The following is a 20,068-nucleotide window of genomic DNA, read 5'->3' as shown; positions in this document are numbered from 1 at the left end:
GACGTTTATTGGAGCTCCAAACGTGTCTGATGGACGACTGTTTGGTGTCTCAGGTCCCAAAGATGCTTGAATTAGAAACTGAAGGCCAAACTACACACTGTTAGGTTTAAGCTTTAACATTTGTATCAGCCAGTAAACCAGTTGGGTTGTGTGTTTTTATAAAAAGTGTCACTTAAACTGTGATCTGTCACATTCTGAGCCTGGATAGCTCAGTTGGTAGAGCATCAGACTTTTAATCTGAGGGTCCAGGGTTCCAGTCCCTGTTCAGGTGATATTACCTCTGAAAATATAATGGTTACTATCATTGCAGTATCTTATACTTCTGTGAATGCAGAGAACAACTCTACACTGGTCACTTTAAAGCCAATAGGTGCATTTGGACAGAGATTTCTTAGAACTGTCCACCTCCAATTTAGCTATAAGAACTGCCCTTCCCCAGTGGAACTGTTTCATTTTGCATTCGCACATGAGTAACGGACCTTGATCGGGACTGATGTGACGCAACCGTCTGCGACAGATGTGTTACTTTAGCGTCACTCAACAACAAAACCCGCGAAAAGTAAGAAGAGAAGAAAACAACACCACCAAGAAGCTAACATGGAGAGTCAGGAGGCCACCGTGTTCATGGTCTGCATGACGGTGATATTAATCATGGACGATCACATCAGGCGTCTATGATGGAGGCTGGAAGAGCACACAGCGAGAGTCAGGAGACGAAGAATCCAGCAGCGGGCGATACTTCTTCGTTTCATGGAGGAAAGAAGGAGAGCAGAGCGCTGCAGACAAAGGAGACAACGTCTAAGTTTAACTTATTAAACAGGCGCCGGTTGTGTGCGTGTCGTATGAGCAAATATTTCAGACAAGGGGCGGAGCTACCAGCCACCAAACATCTACGTCATATGTGTTCCTGTAGAACCCAGAAAAGACCTCGGAGAAGGAGCTAAAATGGTTCTAGGAACTGAGGGCCATGGTCCCTAGTTCCTGTATGTCCGAATGCACGAAAAAACGGCCCTATTCCTGAAAAGGTTATAGGAACTGCAAAAGGTTCCTACAGTGGGAATGCTTCTTTGCTCCACTTCTGCTACTCTTAAAACATACGTTAAAGACAGCAAGGGTTATGATCTTCTTCGTTGTGTATGACGAGGTTTCTCAAAGACAATGAAAACACTTCCTCGTAGACATATTCGCTGTGCTGAACAGCCAGTGTGAGAAGACTCTTCACCAAAAAGCCAAGACAACGTTTCTGACAGTTGAATCGTACCGGAGTCCGCTGGAGTCCAACAACGGTAACTGGGATCAAGCACCAAAAATACAAGAGCCAGAGACGTTCATTGAGGCTCCAAACGTGTCTGATGGACGACTGTTTGGTGTCTAAGGTCCCAAAGATGCTTGAATTAGAAACTGAAGGCCAAACTACACACTGTTAGGTTTAAGCTTTAACATTTGTATCAGCCAGTAAACCAGTTGGGTTGTGTGTTTTTATAAAAAGTGTCACTTAAACTGTGATCTGTCACTTTCAGAGCCTGGATAGCTCAGTTGGTAGAGCATCAGACTTTTAATCTGAGGGTCCAGGGTTCCAGTCCCTGTTCAGGCGATGCTACCTCTGAATATGTCATGGTTACTATCTTTGCATTATCCTACACTTTGGGACTGATGTGACGCAACAGACATTTAACTTTAGCGCCACTGAACAACAAAACTCGCAAAAAGTAAGGAGAGAAGAAAACAACACCACCAAGAAGCTAACATGGAGAGCGAGGAGGCCACCGTGTTTATGCATTGCATGACAGCGATATTAATCATAGACGATGACATCGGGGGTCTAAGATGGAGGCTGGAAGAGCACACAGCGAGAGTCAGGAGACGAAGTATCCAGCAGCGGGCGATACTTCTTCGTTTCATGAAGGAGAGAAGAGCGCCGCAGACAAAGGAGACAACGTCTAAGTTTAACTTATTAAACAGGCGCCGGTTGTGTCCGTGTTGTATGAGTAAATATTTCAGACAAGGGGCGGAGCTACCAGCCACCAAACACCTACGTCATATTTGTTCCTGTTGAACCCAGAAAATACCTCGGAGAAGGAGCTAAAATGGTTCTAGGAACTGAGGGCCGTGGTCCATAGTTCCTCTATGTCCGAATGCACGAAAAAACGGCCCTATTCCTGAACAGGTTCCAGGAACTGCAAAAGGTTCCTAAAGTGGGAATGCTTCTTTGCTCCACTTCTGCTACTCTTAAAACATACGTTAAAGACAGCAAGGGTTATGATCTTCTTCGTTGTGTATGACGAGGTTTCTCAAAGACAATGAAAACACTTCCTCGTAGACATATTCACCGTTCTGAACTGCCAGTGTGAGAGGACTCTTCACCAAAAAGCCAAGACAACGTTTCTGACAGTTGAATCGTACTGGAGTCTGCTGGAGTCCAACAACGATAACTGGGATCAAGCACCAAAAATACAAGAGCGAGAGACGTTCATTGGAGCTACAAACGTGTCTGATGGACGGCTGTTTGGTGTCTCAGGTCCCAAAGATGCTTGAATTAGAAACTGAAGGCCAAACTACACACTATTAGGTTTAAGCTTTAACATTTGTATCAGCCAGTAAACCAGTTGGGTTGTGTGTTTTTATAAAAAGTGTCACTTAAACTGTGATCTGTCACATTCAGAGCATGGGTAGCTCAGTTGGTAGAGCATCAGACTTTTAATCTGAGGGTCCAGGGTTCCAGTACCTTTTCAGGTGATGCTTTCTCCAAATATGCAATGGTTGTTCTGATGTTCTGCAGCACAATGTGAAGCAAGAACATCCAGATTTTTTAAAATGAAAGAGGACGCGTTTTCTTTTTCACATGAATGCAACTACAGGAAGAACCAGAGGAAACCAAAGCAACTGGGTGTAGCAGAGCATGATGGCTTCAGAGGATGCTTAGTATGATTATTCCCCCAACTTTAACACAGAGATTGTTTATCACCTGGCGTGGCTGTAGCTCAGGAGGAATCAGCAATCAGGAGGTCAGTAGTTCAACTCCAGCTTCCCGACACTGAACCCCCAATGTATCCATCAGTGTATGAATGGACTAACCCAGTTTTAGAATGCATGTAGTTATGTGTAGACTTAAGATGTGTTGTATGAGCATGAGTGCATATAGTGTTAGAAGCACCTTGAGTGGTCAGTTAGACAAGAAAAGCACTATACAAGTCCATTTACCCACATGAGCTGAAGCAACTCATGAAGTTCAATTCAATTTTATTGATATAGCGCCAGATTACAACAATTGTCATCTCAAGGCACTTAAGTTATATAGTCCAATTCAAGCCGATTGGAAGTCAATTCATTGTAATCATAATCATATTAATTCATATAGAGCCAATTCAAAAAATTAATATCCTAGCTAAGGAAACCAACAGATTGCACCGAAACTTGTCTTCAGTCCAATCTCCCGTCCTGAGCGTGCCTGTGGCGACTGTAGAAAGGAACGACTCCCTTTTAACAGGAAGAAACCTCTAGCAGAACCAGACTCAGGAAGGGTGGCCATCCGCCTCGACCAGCTGGGGTTTGAGAAGACAGAAAAGAGGGAAAAGAGGGGGGAAAAACACCATAACGCCATTCAAAGGATATCTGTTGGAACAGGGAAACATACGTTAATAACCACAATAATGTCACATGTACATAAAATCAATTGTGAAATTAAACAGGGGGAAAAAGAGAGCAAAGTGAGGAAAGGTGTGACAGATGAGGTCCCCCAGCAGTCTAAACCAAGCCTATAGCAGCTTAACTATGGGATGTTTCAGGATTACCTGAGCCATCCCTAACTATAAGCTTTATCAAAAAGAAAAGTTTTAAGCCTAATCTTAAAAGTGGAAAGGGTGTCTGCTTCCCGGACATTTACTGGCAGCTTATTCCACAAGAGAGGGGCCTGATAACTGAAGGCTCTACCTCCCATTCTACTTTTAGAAACTCTGGGAACAACAAGTAAACCTGCAGTTTGGGAGCGAAGTGCTCTGTTAGGAAAATACCTTACAATTAGATCTTTAAGATATGATGGAGCTCGGTCATTAAGAACTTTATATGTGAGAAGAAGAATCTTAAATTCTATTCTGAATTTAACAGGGAGCCAATGAAGAGAAGCTAAAACTGGAGAAACATGATCTCTCCTGTTAGTTCTCATCAGAACTCTGGCTGCAGCATTTTGGATCAGCTGGAGGCTTTTCAGAGAATATGTGGGCCAGCCCAATAATAAGGAATTACAGTAGTCCAATCTTGAAGTAACAAATGCATGAACTAGTTTCTCTGCATCACCCTGAGACAGGATGTTCCTGATTTTAGCAATATTACGAAGGTGAAAGAAGGCAGTCCTAGAAACCAGTTTTATATGTGCGTCAAATGATAAATTCTGGTCAAAAATAACTCCAAGGTTCCTCACTGTAGAACTAGAAGCCAAGGAAATACCATCTAGAGTAACTATATAACTAGACAATTTCTCCCTGAAGCGCTCAGGTCCAAAGAGAACAACTTCAGTTTTGTCTGAATTTAGAAGCAGACAGTTCTGAGTCATCCAGGTCTTTATGTCTTTAAGACAGGCTTGTAGTCTGACCAACCTATTGGTTTCATCTGGTTTCATAGATAAGTACAGCTGAGTATCATCAGCATAACAATGGAAATGTATGCCATGCTGTCTGATAATGTTACCTAATGGAAGTATGTATAAAGTAAAAAGAATCGGTCCAAGCACAGAACCCCGAGGAACTCCATGACTTACTCCAACGTGTGAGGAAGATTCTTCATTTACAAGAACAAACTGGAATCTATCAGATAAATATGACTTAAACCAGCCTAATGCAGTTCCTTTAATCCCAATAACATGTTCAAGTCTCTGTAACAGAATGCTGTGATCGATCGTATCAAATGCAGCACTGAGATCCAACAGGACAAGCACAGAAACAAGTCCGCTATCAGAAGCTGACAGGAGATCATTGGTAACTTTCACCAGTGATGTTTCTGTGCTATGATGCACTCTGAATCCTGACTGAAACTCTTCAAACAGATTATTTCTATGTAAATAATCACAAAGTTGAACTGCAACTATTTTTTCAAGAACTTTAGACAAAAAAGGGAGATTGTATATAGGTCGATAATTAGCCAACACTTCTGAATCAAGAGTAGGTTTTTTAAGTAAAGGTTTAATTACAACAACCTTAAAAGTCTGAGGTACATATCCTATCAACAAAGACAGATTGATCAAATCCAATATGGAATTGTCAATTAAGGGGAAAACCTCCTTGAACAGTCTGGTTGGGATTGGGTCTAACATACAAGTTGATGGTTTAGAAGAGACTATTGCTGTTGTTAGATCAGAAAGATCAACTGGACAGAAGCTGTCTAAATACAATTCAGGTTCGAAAGATACTTCTAAAGCTGCTCTACTTGATGATACATCAGTGATAATAATGGGAAGGATTCCATTAATCTTCTCTCTGATAGAAACAATTTTATTGATGAAGAATCTCATGAAATCATCACTGCTGAGAGTTAAAGGAATACATGGCTCAACAGAGCTCGGACTCTTTGTCAGCCTGGCAACAGTGCTGAAAAGAAACCTGGGATTATTCTTATTCTCTTCTATCAATAATGAATAATAAGCAGTTCTAGCTTTACGAAGTGCTTTCTTATACGTTATTAAACTATCTTTCCAGACTAATTGAGACTCTTCTAAATTAGAGGAACGCCACTGTCTCTCCAGCTTTCTTGCAGTCTGCTTTAACGCACACAGCTGTGAGTTATACCAAGGAGCCAACCTCTTCTGACTGATTACCTTCCTTTTCAGAGGGGCAACATTGTCCAGTGTTGTACGCATTTAAGCTATAGTGCTGTCAACAAGAGAGTCAAGTTCTACTGGAGTAAAATTTAGGTAGCCGTCCTCTGTCATATCTGCACATGGCAGTGAAGAAAAGGATGATGAAATCAACTCTTTAAATCTGGTTACAGCATTCTCTGACAGACACCTTCTATATGTAGAATTCTTCTCAGAAACCGTGTAGTCAAGTAATGTAAATTCAAAAGTTATTAAAAAATGGTCAGACAAGACAGGGTTATGAGGGAACACTGTTAACTGTTCACTCTCAATGCCATAAGTCAGCACAAGGTCAAGGGTATGATTAAGGCAGTGAGTAGGTCTGTGAACACCCTGAGAAAATCCAATAGAGTCTAATATAGAATTAAAGTTAATATTTAGGCTGTCATTTTCAACATCTACATGAATATTAAAGTCACCCACTACAAGTGATTTCATCTGTACTCAGCACTAACTGGGATAAAAACTCTGAGAATTCAGACAGAAACTCAGAATAAGGGCCAGGTGGACGCTACACAACAACAAACACAAGAGGTTTTTGTGATTTCCATTTTGGGTGGGAAAAACTGAGAATCAGAGATTCAAAAGAGCTAAAACTAATCTTGGGTCTAGGACTGATTAGTAACCCTGATCTGAAGATAGCTGCCACTCCTCCTCCTCTGCCTGTGGTTCTAGGAACATGAACATTTAAATAGTCAGAGGGAGTTGATTCATTAATGCTAACATTATCCTCCTGCTGCTGCCAGGTTTCTGTAAAACAAAATATATCAATATGATGATCACAAATCAAATCATTCACTAACAGAGACTTCGAAGGGAGAGATCTAATATTCAGCAAACCACATGATGTGTAAAGAAACAGGACAGAGTTAAGAAAAGGAATCAAAGTGAAACTGTAAATACAGTCAAACCTGCTTCTTCATTATTTGTTTATTGTAGGGTTTGTGTTTAAGTTATGGGGAAGTTTGAAATCTGAAAGTATAGATATTTCTCAGGTTTGTGAATATACCCACATCTGGCCGCCCATCTCCCCCTACACACTTCCAGATTATAAGAGTCTGGAGTTCAACTATATCTCGTTGGTACGGCTCCACCTTACACACCGGCTCTGGCTCCTTCCTTGTTTGTGATGCCAGGAATCAGGCCAAGGCCCCTGCCTTCACTCACTGCCCACTTCATAATGCAAACTCCAACTCAATGTTTCTCCCTGCAGGTGGTGAGTCTTCCTCTGTGATCAGACAGGCTGCAGACACACAAAACAACACTCAGGAAGACACTGAAAGACTGACTCTGAAATGAAAGCTGAACATTTCTCCTATCATTGGATCTGTGTTTAAGGTCTGAGTTTATGAGTACACAACTCAGTTTGTGACTAATTTCATATTTTCATTTTCAACAGTCGTTACAGTGATTTCCTCTGACAGCTCTCTGCCTCCTTTAAGGAGATGTTCTTCAACTCTAAACCTAAATACTGATCAAGAGATGATAAATAATCCAAGTTCCCTTCTTTCAAAGGGAAGAAAACAAAATGAACACTAAATGCTGTTATTTTTTTGAGCTGAGATAAATTCTGCATCTGTACACAAACATTAGATTACTCATTGTGTAGGGATAACTCTTTTGTAACCAAAGTTGTGTAATTTATATCCTCCACTCAATCTGATAGCTGTCAAATACTGTGTCTTCTGAGCTGGCTGGTTTGGTGGTTCAATATCAACTACAAAACAAATGTAATGAAGTTTTAAAAATGCAGCGAAAGAGTTGGGAATAAATGGAGATCTGTCATTATGAACTACAGGACAGTTAATATTAGCTGTTTGCATGAAGATAAAACAGATTTTAAAGGTGTTGCATCTAACATTCAGAAACTCTAGAGCACCAGAGCCTCTGACCAAAAGAAACGCTAAAATAAACCTATTTACTTGAACTTCACCAGTTTATAAGGCACTTTCTCTCGTGAATGGGTGACTCTGGTCTTATCTCGCTCTGTGCTAGAGGCCTTTTAGGCCAAAGGATGTGAGCTCTTAGGATAACTGTGACCTGGATTACTGAGAATCTTCATCAATATGTTAACTGTAAAGATGTGAATTTCGGACAGGAGATCTGCTTGTTGTATGAGGACAGAGTGTGTCTTATATGGAGGTGGGAGCCTGGCTCAAATACAGAAATAATTTATTTGTATGTTTCTGATTTAAATGTGTCCTCTCAGGAGCTCTGAAGTACTGTCAGTAATAATGAGCGGGACTCTGCATTGATGGTGATTTGTTTCCCTCTGGTGGCGAATATATGAACTGCAAGACGTTAGTTTAATGAACACAGAAGCGTTCAACTTTAGGAGGAAGTGAAACTCTTCCAGTGGTTCCTGCAGAATCCTGACTTATTGGATGGTTCCAGCCACGAAGAAGCACCGTCTGCAGAAGATGAGCAAAACGGACACAGTGGACCTGATGCTGGAGATGTACTGAACACTACAGATGCAATGGTTGGGACAAAGATGGTTGGAGAGAAGACACAGAGGAGTGAAGGTCAGCTGGAGAAAGAGAAGCACCTCCAATTCTATCTGATACTAATATCAGTGAAAATGGTCTTCTTCCAGTTATACATCGCTCAGGTTCAGTCTTGATTGGGTTGGGTTTACTTTCTCTCACAGCCTGCTGTGTTTTTCACTAACTGATTTTATCTGAGTGTGTGTGTGTGTGTGTGTGTGTACTGTATTTAGTCGACGTAAAGGTGTCTTTAACAGAAGGCACGAGGCTGTTCTCTTAAGATTTATCTCTGTGCTTCACCCCGGCAGAAGCAAACAGTGAGGGGGCGGGGCTTGTTCCAGACTCTCAGCTGCTCTCCCATTGGTTATTGCTGATGACGTCAGAGACGGACAAAGTTCCTACTGGCTCCTGAAGCCGGTGTAGTGAGTGTGTTTCTGGAGGAACGGCAGCAGTGACACTTGTAATGTTCACAGCTTCTGTTTGACACCTCAGAGTTTATAAAACTCATACAACACTATCAGAACACATTGTCATTGTCATGGACCTTTATGAGCACACACACACACTCAGGACCTACATGATTACCGTGCTTAGTAATGAGTGTATAAGTGTACACACAATCCACAGCGACCCGAGAGGGCCAAGCGCCCCAGACATGCCCACAGGTGGGTGAAGCAGCGGGGAGAGACAATCCTATAAATGATGTGATCATGTGACCGGCACTAAAGACTAAAATACTTTATAAAGAATCATTTAAAATGTAGAATATTCAAGTTACACAAAGAGCAGAGAGACCTCGATAAAATGAAAACTGACTTTTCAACAACATTTCTTTGTCTTTTGTGGAGTCTTTTTTGTCCAAAGTTTTGGTCGACTTTCTTTAAAAAGTGATAAATCAGCTATATTCCTGAGGAGCCCTCTCCACATCTGCTGAATACAGAAAGTTTGGACGTGTTTGTAGCTGCTGCTGCTGTCCCAGCCATGATGTGTCCACACTGTGTGTTCAGAATAAAGGATTAGAAATGAGTGGATCTGAAGTGGAGGCCAGAGGCAGCTGGGAACAACAAGACGCTCCTGGACACAATTCATGCATGTTATCAGAATCAGAAATACTTTATTAATCCCCGAGGGGAAATTATTTAGAAACAAGAGTTTAAAAAAAAAAGATAAGAATGCTCAGTGTGAGCAGCCAAACGACATCTTTTCACAGAGGAGAGATGAAGGTGTGGCTGCACACACTGATGAAGGATAAGAAGCTGTCTGGGTTAAACAAAAAGATTTAAAAGATATGATTTAAAAGCTGTCAGGGCAGCTTCTGTATAATTCATCATTGTTGAAGTGACATGAACGTTTTTCTTTTATCTTGGCGTAACTCTTTATTAATAATATCAATAAGCACTGATCAGCTGACTTCCTTTACTTAAAGCCAAGCAGCTCCCTCATGATGGATCACATGACGTGTCAACATGAATCAGATGAAACTGAGCTGTGAGCCTCTGCTGGTAGATGAGGTGATGACAGAAATCTGACAACATTCCAGCTGACAGCAGCAGTTTACCTGCAACAATGTCAGGGAGCCTCATTGTTCAGGTGGGAGTCGCACAGACTCACACAGACTCTGATGAGTTTGTTCAAAGCTTCCACCTGTTGAAGTGACCCACAGTCAAAGCTCTGACAGGACTGCTGCAGAACAGATGTTCACACATCACTGAGCCTCTCTGTCTGTCTGTTTCTGTGTGTGACTTCAGCTGTTTTATCTTTCCTCCATCAGGAAACTCAACGTTCCAGAGAACTGAACCTTCAGGTTTACAGGTAAGGTGGAACAGAGAAGAGTCATCTTAAAGCAGGGCCGGGTGTGAGTCCGTCAGTGTTTCCAGCTCATCCTCCGTCTGTCAGCGCTCTGCAGCTCCAACCACCCAACTGCTCCATCTCTGAGGGAAACCAGGACTCTGCCGTGAGTCTCTTTCATGTTTCAGCTTCTTTTGTCTGTCAGAGTGTTGCTGCTTCAGCAGGAAACAGCTGATCAGAATGACTGCAGAAACTTTATTGATCCTGCAGGGAAACAGCTCTGTTACAGCACGCAGTTAAGAAAGGAGGAAGCAGGGGAGGGGAAATAAATCCCAGTCAGAATATGAAGAAGGCAGAAAGTGTGAAAACATGATGAGATGTGTTCAGATGTTAGGTTGTGGGCTGGATATTTGTTTTTAAATGTGTGAACACGGAGCGTCCCGGCCTCCACAGGAGTGAACGTCAGACTTCAGCTCAGAGTTACAGACTCATCCCACCTGTTTACTGCCGTCGGGTTTGTTCAGAAGCAGCTGGAGACAAATGCAGGAAGTTTTTAGACAAACAGCTGACAGTATGCAGCCAGTGGTTCTGTCCTCATCTGTCTGCAGCAGCAGCTGTTTGCACATGCTCAGATGTGTTGCTGTGGCTGCTCACACAGGGTGTGGTGTGTAGGAGGAGGACACTGTTCATCACGTCCAGTTCATTAAACACCTGCTGGCTTTATCAATGATCTCTGTGGAATGCAGTTTCAGTCAATATAAAGAAAGAAATACTTTAAGAATAATGTCAGTAAGATAAATGAATAAACCTCTGAAATAAATACTAAACATAAATATAAAGAAATGCTGTAGTTAAATAAACATATTTATTGATCTGAATGTCTGAATGTAGATCAATATTTCAAAGCTGTTTCTGTCTCCATGTTTTAATTCCTGATGAGGATTTCGAAGAAGAAAACAATGTGACTTTAAAAAATATAAAGAAGTTTTCCACTGAAGATTGTTCATTCTAATATAAAATAATTTTTATTGTTCTTTATCAGTTCTATATATTTATCTATATTCTTTATTTATTACTTTCAGGATTTATTTCAAAGGTGTATTTATCTTTTTAAGTATTACTTTATTGAATATTGATTGAAACAACATCCCATAAATCTCCACCCTCTGGTTTTTGATTGTTTGTCAGACTCACTGATCTAAACTCTGACCTTCAGGCAGATTTGAGGAGACACTCACATATTATCATGAATTATTTTACTGTTTTATTTATTTCATATGTGACTGTATGTTAAAATATCTAAAGGAATGATTGTTGGTCTGCTTTCTGTGTGCTTCTGCTGTGTTTGTTGTGAATGAAACCAGCCAACAGAATATAAAGTGTTTCCATCAGCTCAGCCTTAAACTGAAGCAGCAACAGGACTACAAACATGTTTGTAAAACAGAATTACAGATGATTTGACAACATGTAGATCTGGTTTTATCTGATCATGTGGCCCTCTGCTGCCCCCTTCAGGAATGTTACAGTAACAGCAGGCAGGAACACTCTTCTTCTATTACACTGTATGATCATCTGTGTGAATAAATAACATAATAACACCTGAGTGAATACTTGGGACCTTGTCTGATGTTGGTCTGAACCAATCACCGATCCCCACCAACACCATTACAAACAGAAACAGTAAACATCAGTAAAATAGCAGCAATATATTCAATAATGTAAGTGAGGCTCTAAAAGCTGAAACAGCACAGAGGAATGGGTCAACAGAGTAACACAGCGGTTACTGATCCAATATCCCTCTGAGGAACTCTGTTCTGATTTTTACTGCCACTAACTGGCTGTTCAGCACCTTAGAGTTCATATCTGCAGAATGAATGCAACCAGAGAAAAAGTCTCTGAAGGTTTGTTGTACTTCAGGAACCAAAGGCTCTGATCTGAAATCCTCCAGAGACAGGACACAACTTCCTGTGTGTTTGTTTAGATGTTTTTTGGGGCAGAATCTTATTTCAGAAGGGTTTGAACATCTTTTGGCAGTGATTGTAACTCTGAGTGCTGCAGAGCGGAACTTCGATCAGCTGAGAAAGAAATGACTGAACTGTAACTCTCAGTCAGGAAATGTTCTCATGGATTAAGCAGTCATGACCATTATATGTGATCTGTGAGAACAGATTATCAAATGACTCCAGAGAACAGGAAGTGTGTCTGTGTGCTGCTGTGATGGTGTTCAACCTGCATCAACAGGCGACAATCGTGACCTTTGGACTGTTTCTCATGTTTGTTGAACCTGAGCCATGGACAGAACCTGACTGTAAATCAACATATTTTAAACCTTTTCTTTTCTCGTTGAGAAAGGTCCTACCTGTGCTGCCTCCATCACAGGTGGAGCTCTGACTCATTCCAGGAAGCAACTCACCTGTGTCTCAGTCTGTTGTGTTCACACGTCGAGTGGAGCGTCGTCTTCTTCAACACTTGGTTTGAACAAACTGTGAGTCTGAACTTTGTCTTCAGTAACTTTCCTGTTTGTTTCTGCTCTGTAATGTTTGGGGAACATGTTCACTTCTTATTTCAGATCCAGTTTGATCACTGTTGAGTTTGAAGATAAATCTGCATGATTATCATTTACATTGTTATTGATTAGAAACATATTATTTATTGTTTTATTCACAAAATAAATCACATTGTGTTTTAATTTGTGGGAATAACTGTGGTTTCATCCATTAAAGTCAGACACAGAAACTCACTGCTGTTTATCTTTGATTCCTTTAAAGACAAACAGTAACATCCTGGATGAAGGTGTGGTTTTATTGCTGTATAACAGGAGTCAGGCAGGTTTAAGTTTCATGACCTTGATCACAACCCTCCTCCATGTTCCTGTACAGTCAGAACATGTCAGACCAGTTTTTCCTTGTTTCTCACTGTTCAGTTTCTTGTCTTCACTGAATAAAAATGTCTCTTCATCCCACAAACAAATTTAAAATCCAGAATGTTTTAAATCTGCTTTATGGTGTCACTAAATTAGAGCTGAAAAAACATGTAATTTGTCTGGAGATTATCTGAAAATCAATGCATTATTGTTTTTATTTGTTCATTTTTCAAATGAAAAACATTACATTTTTCTAGTATCTATTATTTTCTAGTTTTGTTTTACACTTTTGTAACTAAATATTTCAGACTTAAAAATAAAAAAAAACTGTTTTTACTGGCGTCTCTAATACAAGTTTCTCTGTATGAACAGTGAAATTGCTGGAACTGGAGTTTTGAAAAGCTTCTTCTTTAAGTTTTACCTTTTATTGCATGTATTAATTTAAAATATCTGTTTTATTTTGCTGAGACTCCAGAAAAACAATTAGTAACAATAAGGATTCAACTCAGACTGATATGAAACAGAGAATCAAAACCAATCAGAGGAGCAGCTGATCTTTTTACAGCCCAAATGATGGAGAGGAGGATTTGAGTTGATGTGCAGAAGAATGATTTGTGTTTCCTCTGCAGATGAAGGTAGAAAGTGTGTGAGCTGATGTGAATTCAGCAGCATGGATCAGTGTGAGGACACTAAAACCACTCTGTGTGGGGAACATGAGAGCCAGAGCAAAGCTCAGAGGTGAGATGACCATCTCTAACTGTCCATGACCCTGCTCCATGTCAGAGCTCAGCACTCACATCACCAAACCACCTTTATTCACAGGAACCAACCTGAACCTGAACCTGAACCAGAACCCAGCTGTGTGTCCTTTAAGAGCGACCAGTCAAAGGATTGGTTTATTCATTTCCAACATGATGTTCCATCAGCCCAACAGTGAGTATCTGTCAGTATTCAGTGGAGGCTGCATCATGTTTCAGATGATAAGCAGTTTTCAGCTGAATTACTTGAGACTTGGATCAGTTCTTGATGTCTCTGATGAGACTAATTAGCTGCATCATGTGTGTAATGTGATATTTTAGTTCAGTCCTGCAGCTCTTTATCAAAACAAAGGGAGAATATTGCTGAATATCTGTCCACTGATGTGGCTTTTTCACAGGAGCTGATTATGTAGTGAACAGGGCGGCTGATGTAGAAATATTACGTTCTCACACGTTGTGTTTAATGACATCAGTTTAAAACGACCTTCTGAAGAAACAAGAACAAAATTACCAAATCAACCCAGTAACTGATCTGTTATTAATTCTCTCCTTATAAACCTACTCATGTTATCTGATGAAAAGATCAAATTGTTTTAATCTGACACTTTATATTCCAGAAAAATCAAATATTCAAAGTTGGTGTTTTCCAGTGTGGTGCAGCTGCAGTTTGTCTCTGAAAGAGCAGAATGAATCTGATCACACAAACAGTAAAGACTGAGTCAGGGAACCATACTGAAAGCTCAGAGCTTCAGTCTTCCTGTTTTCTCTCAGTAAAATTACATCCAGCTTCCAGTTTCACACACCTGCTGACGTCTGCCTGCAGAGTGGCAGAACTGCCACAAGGGGGAGCTGTAACATTGTTCCACAGCAGCCACACTGACTCTCTGACAGGCCGTCTCACTGCAGACTCAAACACTATCACTGAATACTTTAGTTTGAAGAAAACAAGTGTTTTTCTCTCAGGATCCATCAGAGACTCAGACCTGGACCTGGAACCAGCTGTGTGTCCATGAAGAGCGACGAGTCAATGAATCGTCCTATTTTATTCAAATCAGACCAACATCCATCCTTTAAGAGGTGAGCTGAGTGTAAATATTGTCTTTACAGAGTCAGTTTGAACAGTTTTTATTCCAACATGTGTTTAAAGTGAGCTCAGCTCTGTTTCACATCCATTTCTATGTTCATATGTGAAGCGGTGTGTGTTGGATGTTTTCCACAAACACAGCAGTCAAAGAGGAAAGAATGGATGTTGGAGGAGGTGTTTCTGAGTGTCTGTAGGACACCAGCAGGTCCAGCAGGTGTCACTTTGTGCTTTGGCTCTAACACAGTGTAGGTAGGAACTTCCACTCAGGTGGCAGGTGTTGCTGGATGGAGGAGGACAGATATATTTATTTAGAATTAAAAACCTGTACGTCTGAACCACATCAAGCTGATGGAGGTGTGATGTGTTCCAGGATCAGAAGAGGAACAGTCAGCAGGGTGCTGGTTAGCTGCTTAAAGCTTTGAGAAGTTAAATGAAACTTGGTAAACCGACAGTAACTCTGCTTCTTCCAGTTAACTAAACAGAGCTTTTGGAAGCTACAATGAAAGTTTGTCTCCTGTCTTTGGGAAATAATCATCAGATGATGTTGTACAGTCATCGTCTGAGGCCTTCACACTGGGAGCTGCCCAGTACAACCAGTCTGATCCAAGCACACACTGGCTCTGGCTGCCTTGCTCCAGGGCACTTCAGCAGGGAGGGAAAGCTTTCTGAAGGGGTTGCTGAGAGCTGTTGGGACCCAACCAAAGTGAGCTGAAAGCTCCAAGCAGCTGCAGACTGAGCCGTTGATTCTCAGTGGGATCAGCAGGACTAGTAAAGCTTTCCACTACAGGGAGTCCTCTGATTCACTGTTCACATCCACACATCACTTCATGGAGCTTTACCTTGTGTTTGTCTCTGTGTGGACAGACAGAATGTGAGCTCATTCTTCATGATTCCTCCACAGAGTGGACCAGCAGAGCTCAGAGGTTCCCAGTGGTCAGTCTGCCCAGCAGCATCAAACACAGCTGGACTCCATATTTATGGTCTGTACATGTACAACAACTACTTTTCCATCTATTCTGTTCACAGTCATCTCCATGCTGCACTTTGTAGACCAGTGGATTGTCAGTGTGTCCAACATGGATCTGATGTTTGGCTCCATGACTTCAGTCTGATTGGCTCATTCATATAGTATTCTGTTCCAGCTGCTGGAGGACAACATGGTCACTTTTGTGAAGGAGGAGCTGAAGAAGATCCAGAAGGTTCTGAGTCCAGATTACCCAGAATGCTTCGAGAGTCAGAGGGGGGAGGATGAGGATGAAGAGCAGAGGTGGAGCAGAGAGGCATTAGTGAAGATCACAGTTAACTTCCTGAGGAGAATGAAGCAGGAGGAGCTGGCTGACCGTCTGCAGAGCAGTAAGAGGATTTCTCTAAAGATTTAACCTGCTGGATAAATGACACATTTACTGATGTCTCAACACACAGAACAACACATGTTCAAATACTCATTCTTTACAGGGTTGAAATGTTTATTTACTGATGTTATTTGTTGTCTTCATTTAGAACTATTGGCTGCAATTTGTGGACGTAAACTTAAATCTGCTCTGAAGAAGAAGTTCCAGTGTGTGTTTGAGGGGATTCCTAAAGCAGGAAACCCAACCCCTCTGAATCAGATCTACACAGAGCTCTACATCACAGAGGGAGGGACTGGAGAGGTCAATGATGAACATGAGGTCAGACAGATTGAAACAGCATCCAGGAAAGCAGACAGAGCAGAAACAACCATCAGACAAGGAGACATCTTTAAACTCCCACCTGGAAGAGATGAACCAATCAGAACAGTGATGACAAAGGGAGTGGCTGGCATTGGGAAAACAGTCTTAACACAGAAGTTCACTCTGGACTGGGCTGAAGGCAAAGCCAACCAGGACATCCAGTTCACGTTTCCATTCACTTTCAGAGAGCTGAATGTGCTGAAAGAGAAAAAGTTCAGCTTGGTGGAACTTGTTCATCACTTCTTTACTGAAACCAAAGAAGCAGGAATCTGCAGCTTTGAAGAGTTCCAGGTTGTGTTCATCTTTGACGGTCTGGATGAGTGTCGACTTCCTCTGGACTTCCACAACAAGGAGCCCCTGACTGATGTTACAGAGTCCACCTCAGTGGATGTGCTGCTGACAAACCTCATCAGGGGGAAACTGCTTCCCTCTGCTCGCCTCTGGATAACCACACGACCTGCAGCAGCCAATCAGATCCCTCCTGACTGTGTTGACATGGTGACTGAGGTCAGAGGGTTCACTGACCCACAGAAGGAGAAATACTTCAGGAAGAGATTCAGAGATGAGGAGCAGGCCAGCAGGATCATCTCCCACATCAAGACATCACGAACCCTCCACATCATGTGCCATATCCCAGTCTTCTGCTGGATCACTGCTACAGTTCTGGAGGATGTGTTGAAAACCAGAGAGGGAGGAGAGCTGCCCAAGACCCTGACTGAGATGTACATCCACTTCCTGGTGGTTCAGGCCAAAGTGAAGAAGGTCAAGTATGATGGAGGAGCTGAGACAGATCCACACTGGAGTCCAGAGAGCAGGAAGATGATTGAGTCTCTGGGAAAACTGGCTTTTGAGCAGCTGCAGAAAGGAAACCTGATCTTCTATGAATCAGACCTGACAGAGTGTGGCATCGATATCTCAGCAGCCTCAGTGTACTCAGGAGTGTTCACACAGATCTTTAAAGAGGAGAGAGAGCTGTACCAGGAGAAGGTGTTCTGCTTCATCCATCTGAGTGTTCAGGAGTTTCTGGCTGCTCTTCATGTCCATCTGACCTTCATCAACTCTGGAGTTGACTTGCTGCAACAAGACAAAATAAGCTCTTGCTGGTACAAACTAAAAAAAGAAAAACTAAAACATCTCCATCAGAGTGCTGTGAACAAGGCCTTACAGAGTCCAAATGGACACCTGGACCTGTTCCTCCGCTTCCTCCTGGGTCTTTCACTGCAGACCAATCAGAGTCTCCTACGAGGCCTGCTGACACAGACAAGAAGTAGCTCACAGACCAATCAGAAAACAGTCCATTACATCAAGGCAAAGATCAGTGAGAATCTGTCTGCAGAGAGAAGCATCAATCTGTTCCACTGTCTGAATGAACTGAATGATCGTTCTCTAGTGGAGGAGATCCAACAGTCCCTGAGTTCAGGAAGTCTCTCCACAGATAAACTGTCTCCTGCTCAGTGGTCAGCTCTGGTCTTCATCTTACTGTCATCAGGAAAAGATCTGGATGTGTTTGACCTGAAGAAATACTCTGCTTCAGAGGAGGCTCTTCTGAGGCTGCTGCCAGTGGTCAAAGCCTCCAACAAAGCTCTGTTAGTACAGAGATAGACATATTTATTTTTAATTACATAGTTTGCTTATCAACTGGACAAAAACAGCAGAATCAGCGTTAAACTCATTTTCAAATTAACTTCAGTTTATCTATAAAGTGTCAGTTCACAACAAAATATCATCTTACAAGTGATGTGAGATGATACTTTGTTGGAAATAGAAACTCGGCAGTTCCTCTGAGGAAGAACTTGGTGACAGTTATTGATCTAATTTAGAGTTAATTTCTTTAATTAATGAATTCATTAATTAATCAGTTTATTTGCTCCCATCTCATTAGATAGTTATCTGGATTAACTAACTCTAACAATCAATGCAAATTAGACACATGTAGATATAGTTTTACTCTAAAAAACTGTGTTTAGCTTATTTTATTTTATTTCTATACTTTATTTCCATGGACAAATAAACAGAAACAAACAGGGAAACATAATTCTTCCACTAATCAAATATGAATGTAGTTTGATTGATTAATGGATCAAGTTATTTCCTTCCATCTCATTTCCTCCTCAGACTGAGTGGCTGTAACCTCTCAGAGAGAAGCTGTGCAGCTCTGTCCTCAGCTCTCAGCTCCCAGTCCTGCAATCTGACAGAACTGGGCCTGAGTAACAACAACCTGCAGGATTCAGGAGTGAAGCAGCTTTCTGCTGGACTGAAGAGTCCAAACTGCAGACTGGAAACACTGAGGTAAGGATTCATGAACTTTTCAGTTGAGAGCTGATATAATTCTGGATTAAATAGATGAACAAACAGCTTCCAGGTACCTTGATCAATGAAACAGGTTGATCTGTTCTGCATTTTGATCATCAGGCTTAAATAACTCTGATCATGAAGATAATGAAATATAACACACACAGTTTTAAGAAATGCCAAAGTGCTCTTTTACTTGAACTCCTTTCCATTCCCGTAGATTTGTCCTAAAACACAGATCCATCACATACCCAAAGTAAACTACTTTACAGAAATATGAGTTGTTTTTTCCTCTAAATGTGAGCATCAAACCTCCTTTAAATGTGGACACACTGCACTGGAACAAAGTGATGATATCTGTATGGTTATTGCTCTGAAACTTCTCTTTGATCCAATCTCCCTTCCTGAGCGTGCACGAGGAGATTGTGGAGAGAAAAAACTCCCTTTTAACAGGAAGAAACCTCCATCAGAACCAGAACCAGGAGGGGTGTTCATCTGCTTCGACCAGCTGGGGGTTGAGAGGAAAGGAAAGAGGGGACAACAAGCACCATAACACCAGGCCAGAGATATCTGCTGAGGAAGAGAAACACAAGATAATGACAACGATGTCATATGAACATGGAGAATAAAGAGAGCAGAGGGAGGAGAGGTGAATCATGGGAGCTCCCCCAGTAGTCTGGGCCTATAGCAGCATAACTATGGGATGTTTCAGGGTCACCTGAGCCATCCCTAACTATAAGCTTTATCAGAAAGGAAAGTTTTAAGCCTAATCTTAAAGGTAGAGAGGGTGTCTGCTTCCTGAAGCCAAACTGGCAGCTGGTTCCACAGAGAGGGGCCTGATACCTGAAGGCTCTGCCTTCCATTCTACTTTTAGAAACTCTGGGAACCACAAGTAAACCTGCAGTCTGAGAGCAAAGTGCTCTGTTGGGAAAATCTCCAACTATGAGATGTTTCTCACTCAGTCCACAGAGTTTCAGCGTCAGACAGACTTCAGCCAGTAACTGGATTCTGCTCCTCTGCATGTGAACAGTTACAAGGATGGTGTTCCAGTTAAATGGTCCAGTCAGGCTGTGAGCAAAGCTCCACTCAAATGTGCACGTAACTGTGCTGACTGATACAGCCAACAGCTGCAGAGTCAGCAGAATATCTGTGGAGATGACAGGACTCTGGGGTGTAGTGGAAGTCTGAGGTGTGCAGAGTGAAGAGAAACAGTGAGAGTACAGTGAAGAGTGAAATGTTG

The 20,068-nt window shown here is 41.7% G+C and overlaps 1 protein-coding gene and 2 non-coding genes across 4 annotated transcripts in view; all 3 read left to right on the top strand.

The window, feature by feature from the left end:
• Nucleotides 1-20,068, top strand: part of LOC140291582 (NLR family CARD domain-containing protein 3-like) — a 531,700-nt gene that overhangs the window by 320,095 nt on the left and 191,537 nt on the right. Inside the window, exons 1-3 of one of the 2 annotated variants that reach the window (XM_072379428.1) lie at nt 16,080-16,177; nt 16,325-18,122; nt 18,652-18,825. In XM_072379428.1, coding sequence (XP_072235529.1) covers nt 16,141-16,177; nt 16,325-18,122; nt 18,652-18,825 — 2,009 coding nt within the window. In that variant the 5' untranslated portion in view covers nt 16,080-16,140. Of the gene's footprint in view, nt 1-16,079; nt 16,178-16,324; nt 18,123-18,651; nt 18,826-20,068 lie in introns of those variants that run through there. The other variant, XM_072379427.1, reaches the window with a different exon arrangement.
• On the top strand, nt 199-271 carry trnak-uuu (transfer RNA lysine (anticodon UUU)). The gene has a single exon. It is a non-coding gene; the product is annotated as a tRNA-Lys (tRNA).
• On the top strand, nt 1,522-1,594 carry trnak-uuu (transfer RNA lysine (anticodon UUU)). The gene has a single exon. It is a non-coding gene; the product is annotated as a tRNA-Lys (tRNA).

This window comes from Leuresthes tenuis, unplaced genomic scaffold (assembly GCF_036924035.1).
Source record: "Leuresthes tenuis unplaced genomic scaffold, fLeuTen1.0.hap1 SCAF_1, whole genome shotgun sequence".
NCBI classification, from domain to species: Eukaryota; Metazoa; Chordata; class Actinopteri; order Atheriniformes; family Atherinopsidae; genus Leuresthes; species Leuresthes tenuis.
The sequence above is the reverse complement of the archived record's forward strand: the minus strand, read 5'-3'. Positions and strand labels throughout refer to the sequence as shown.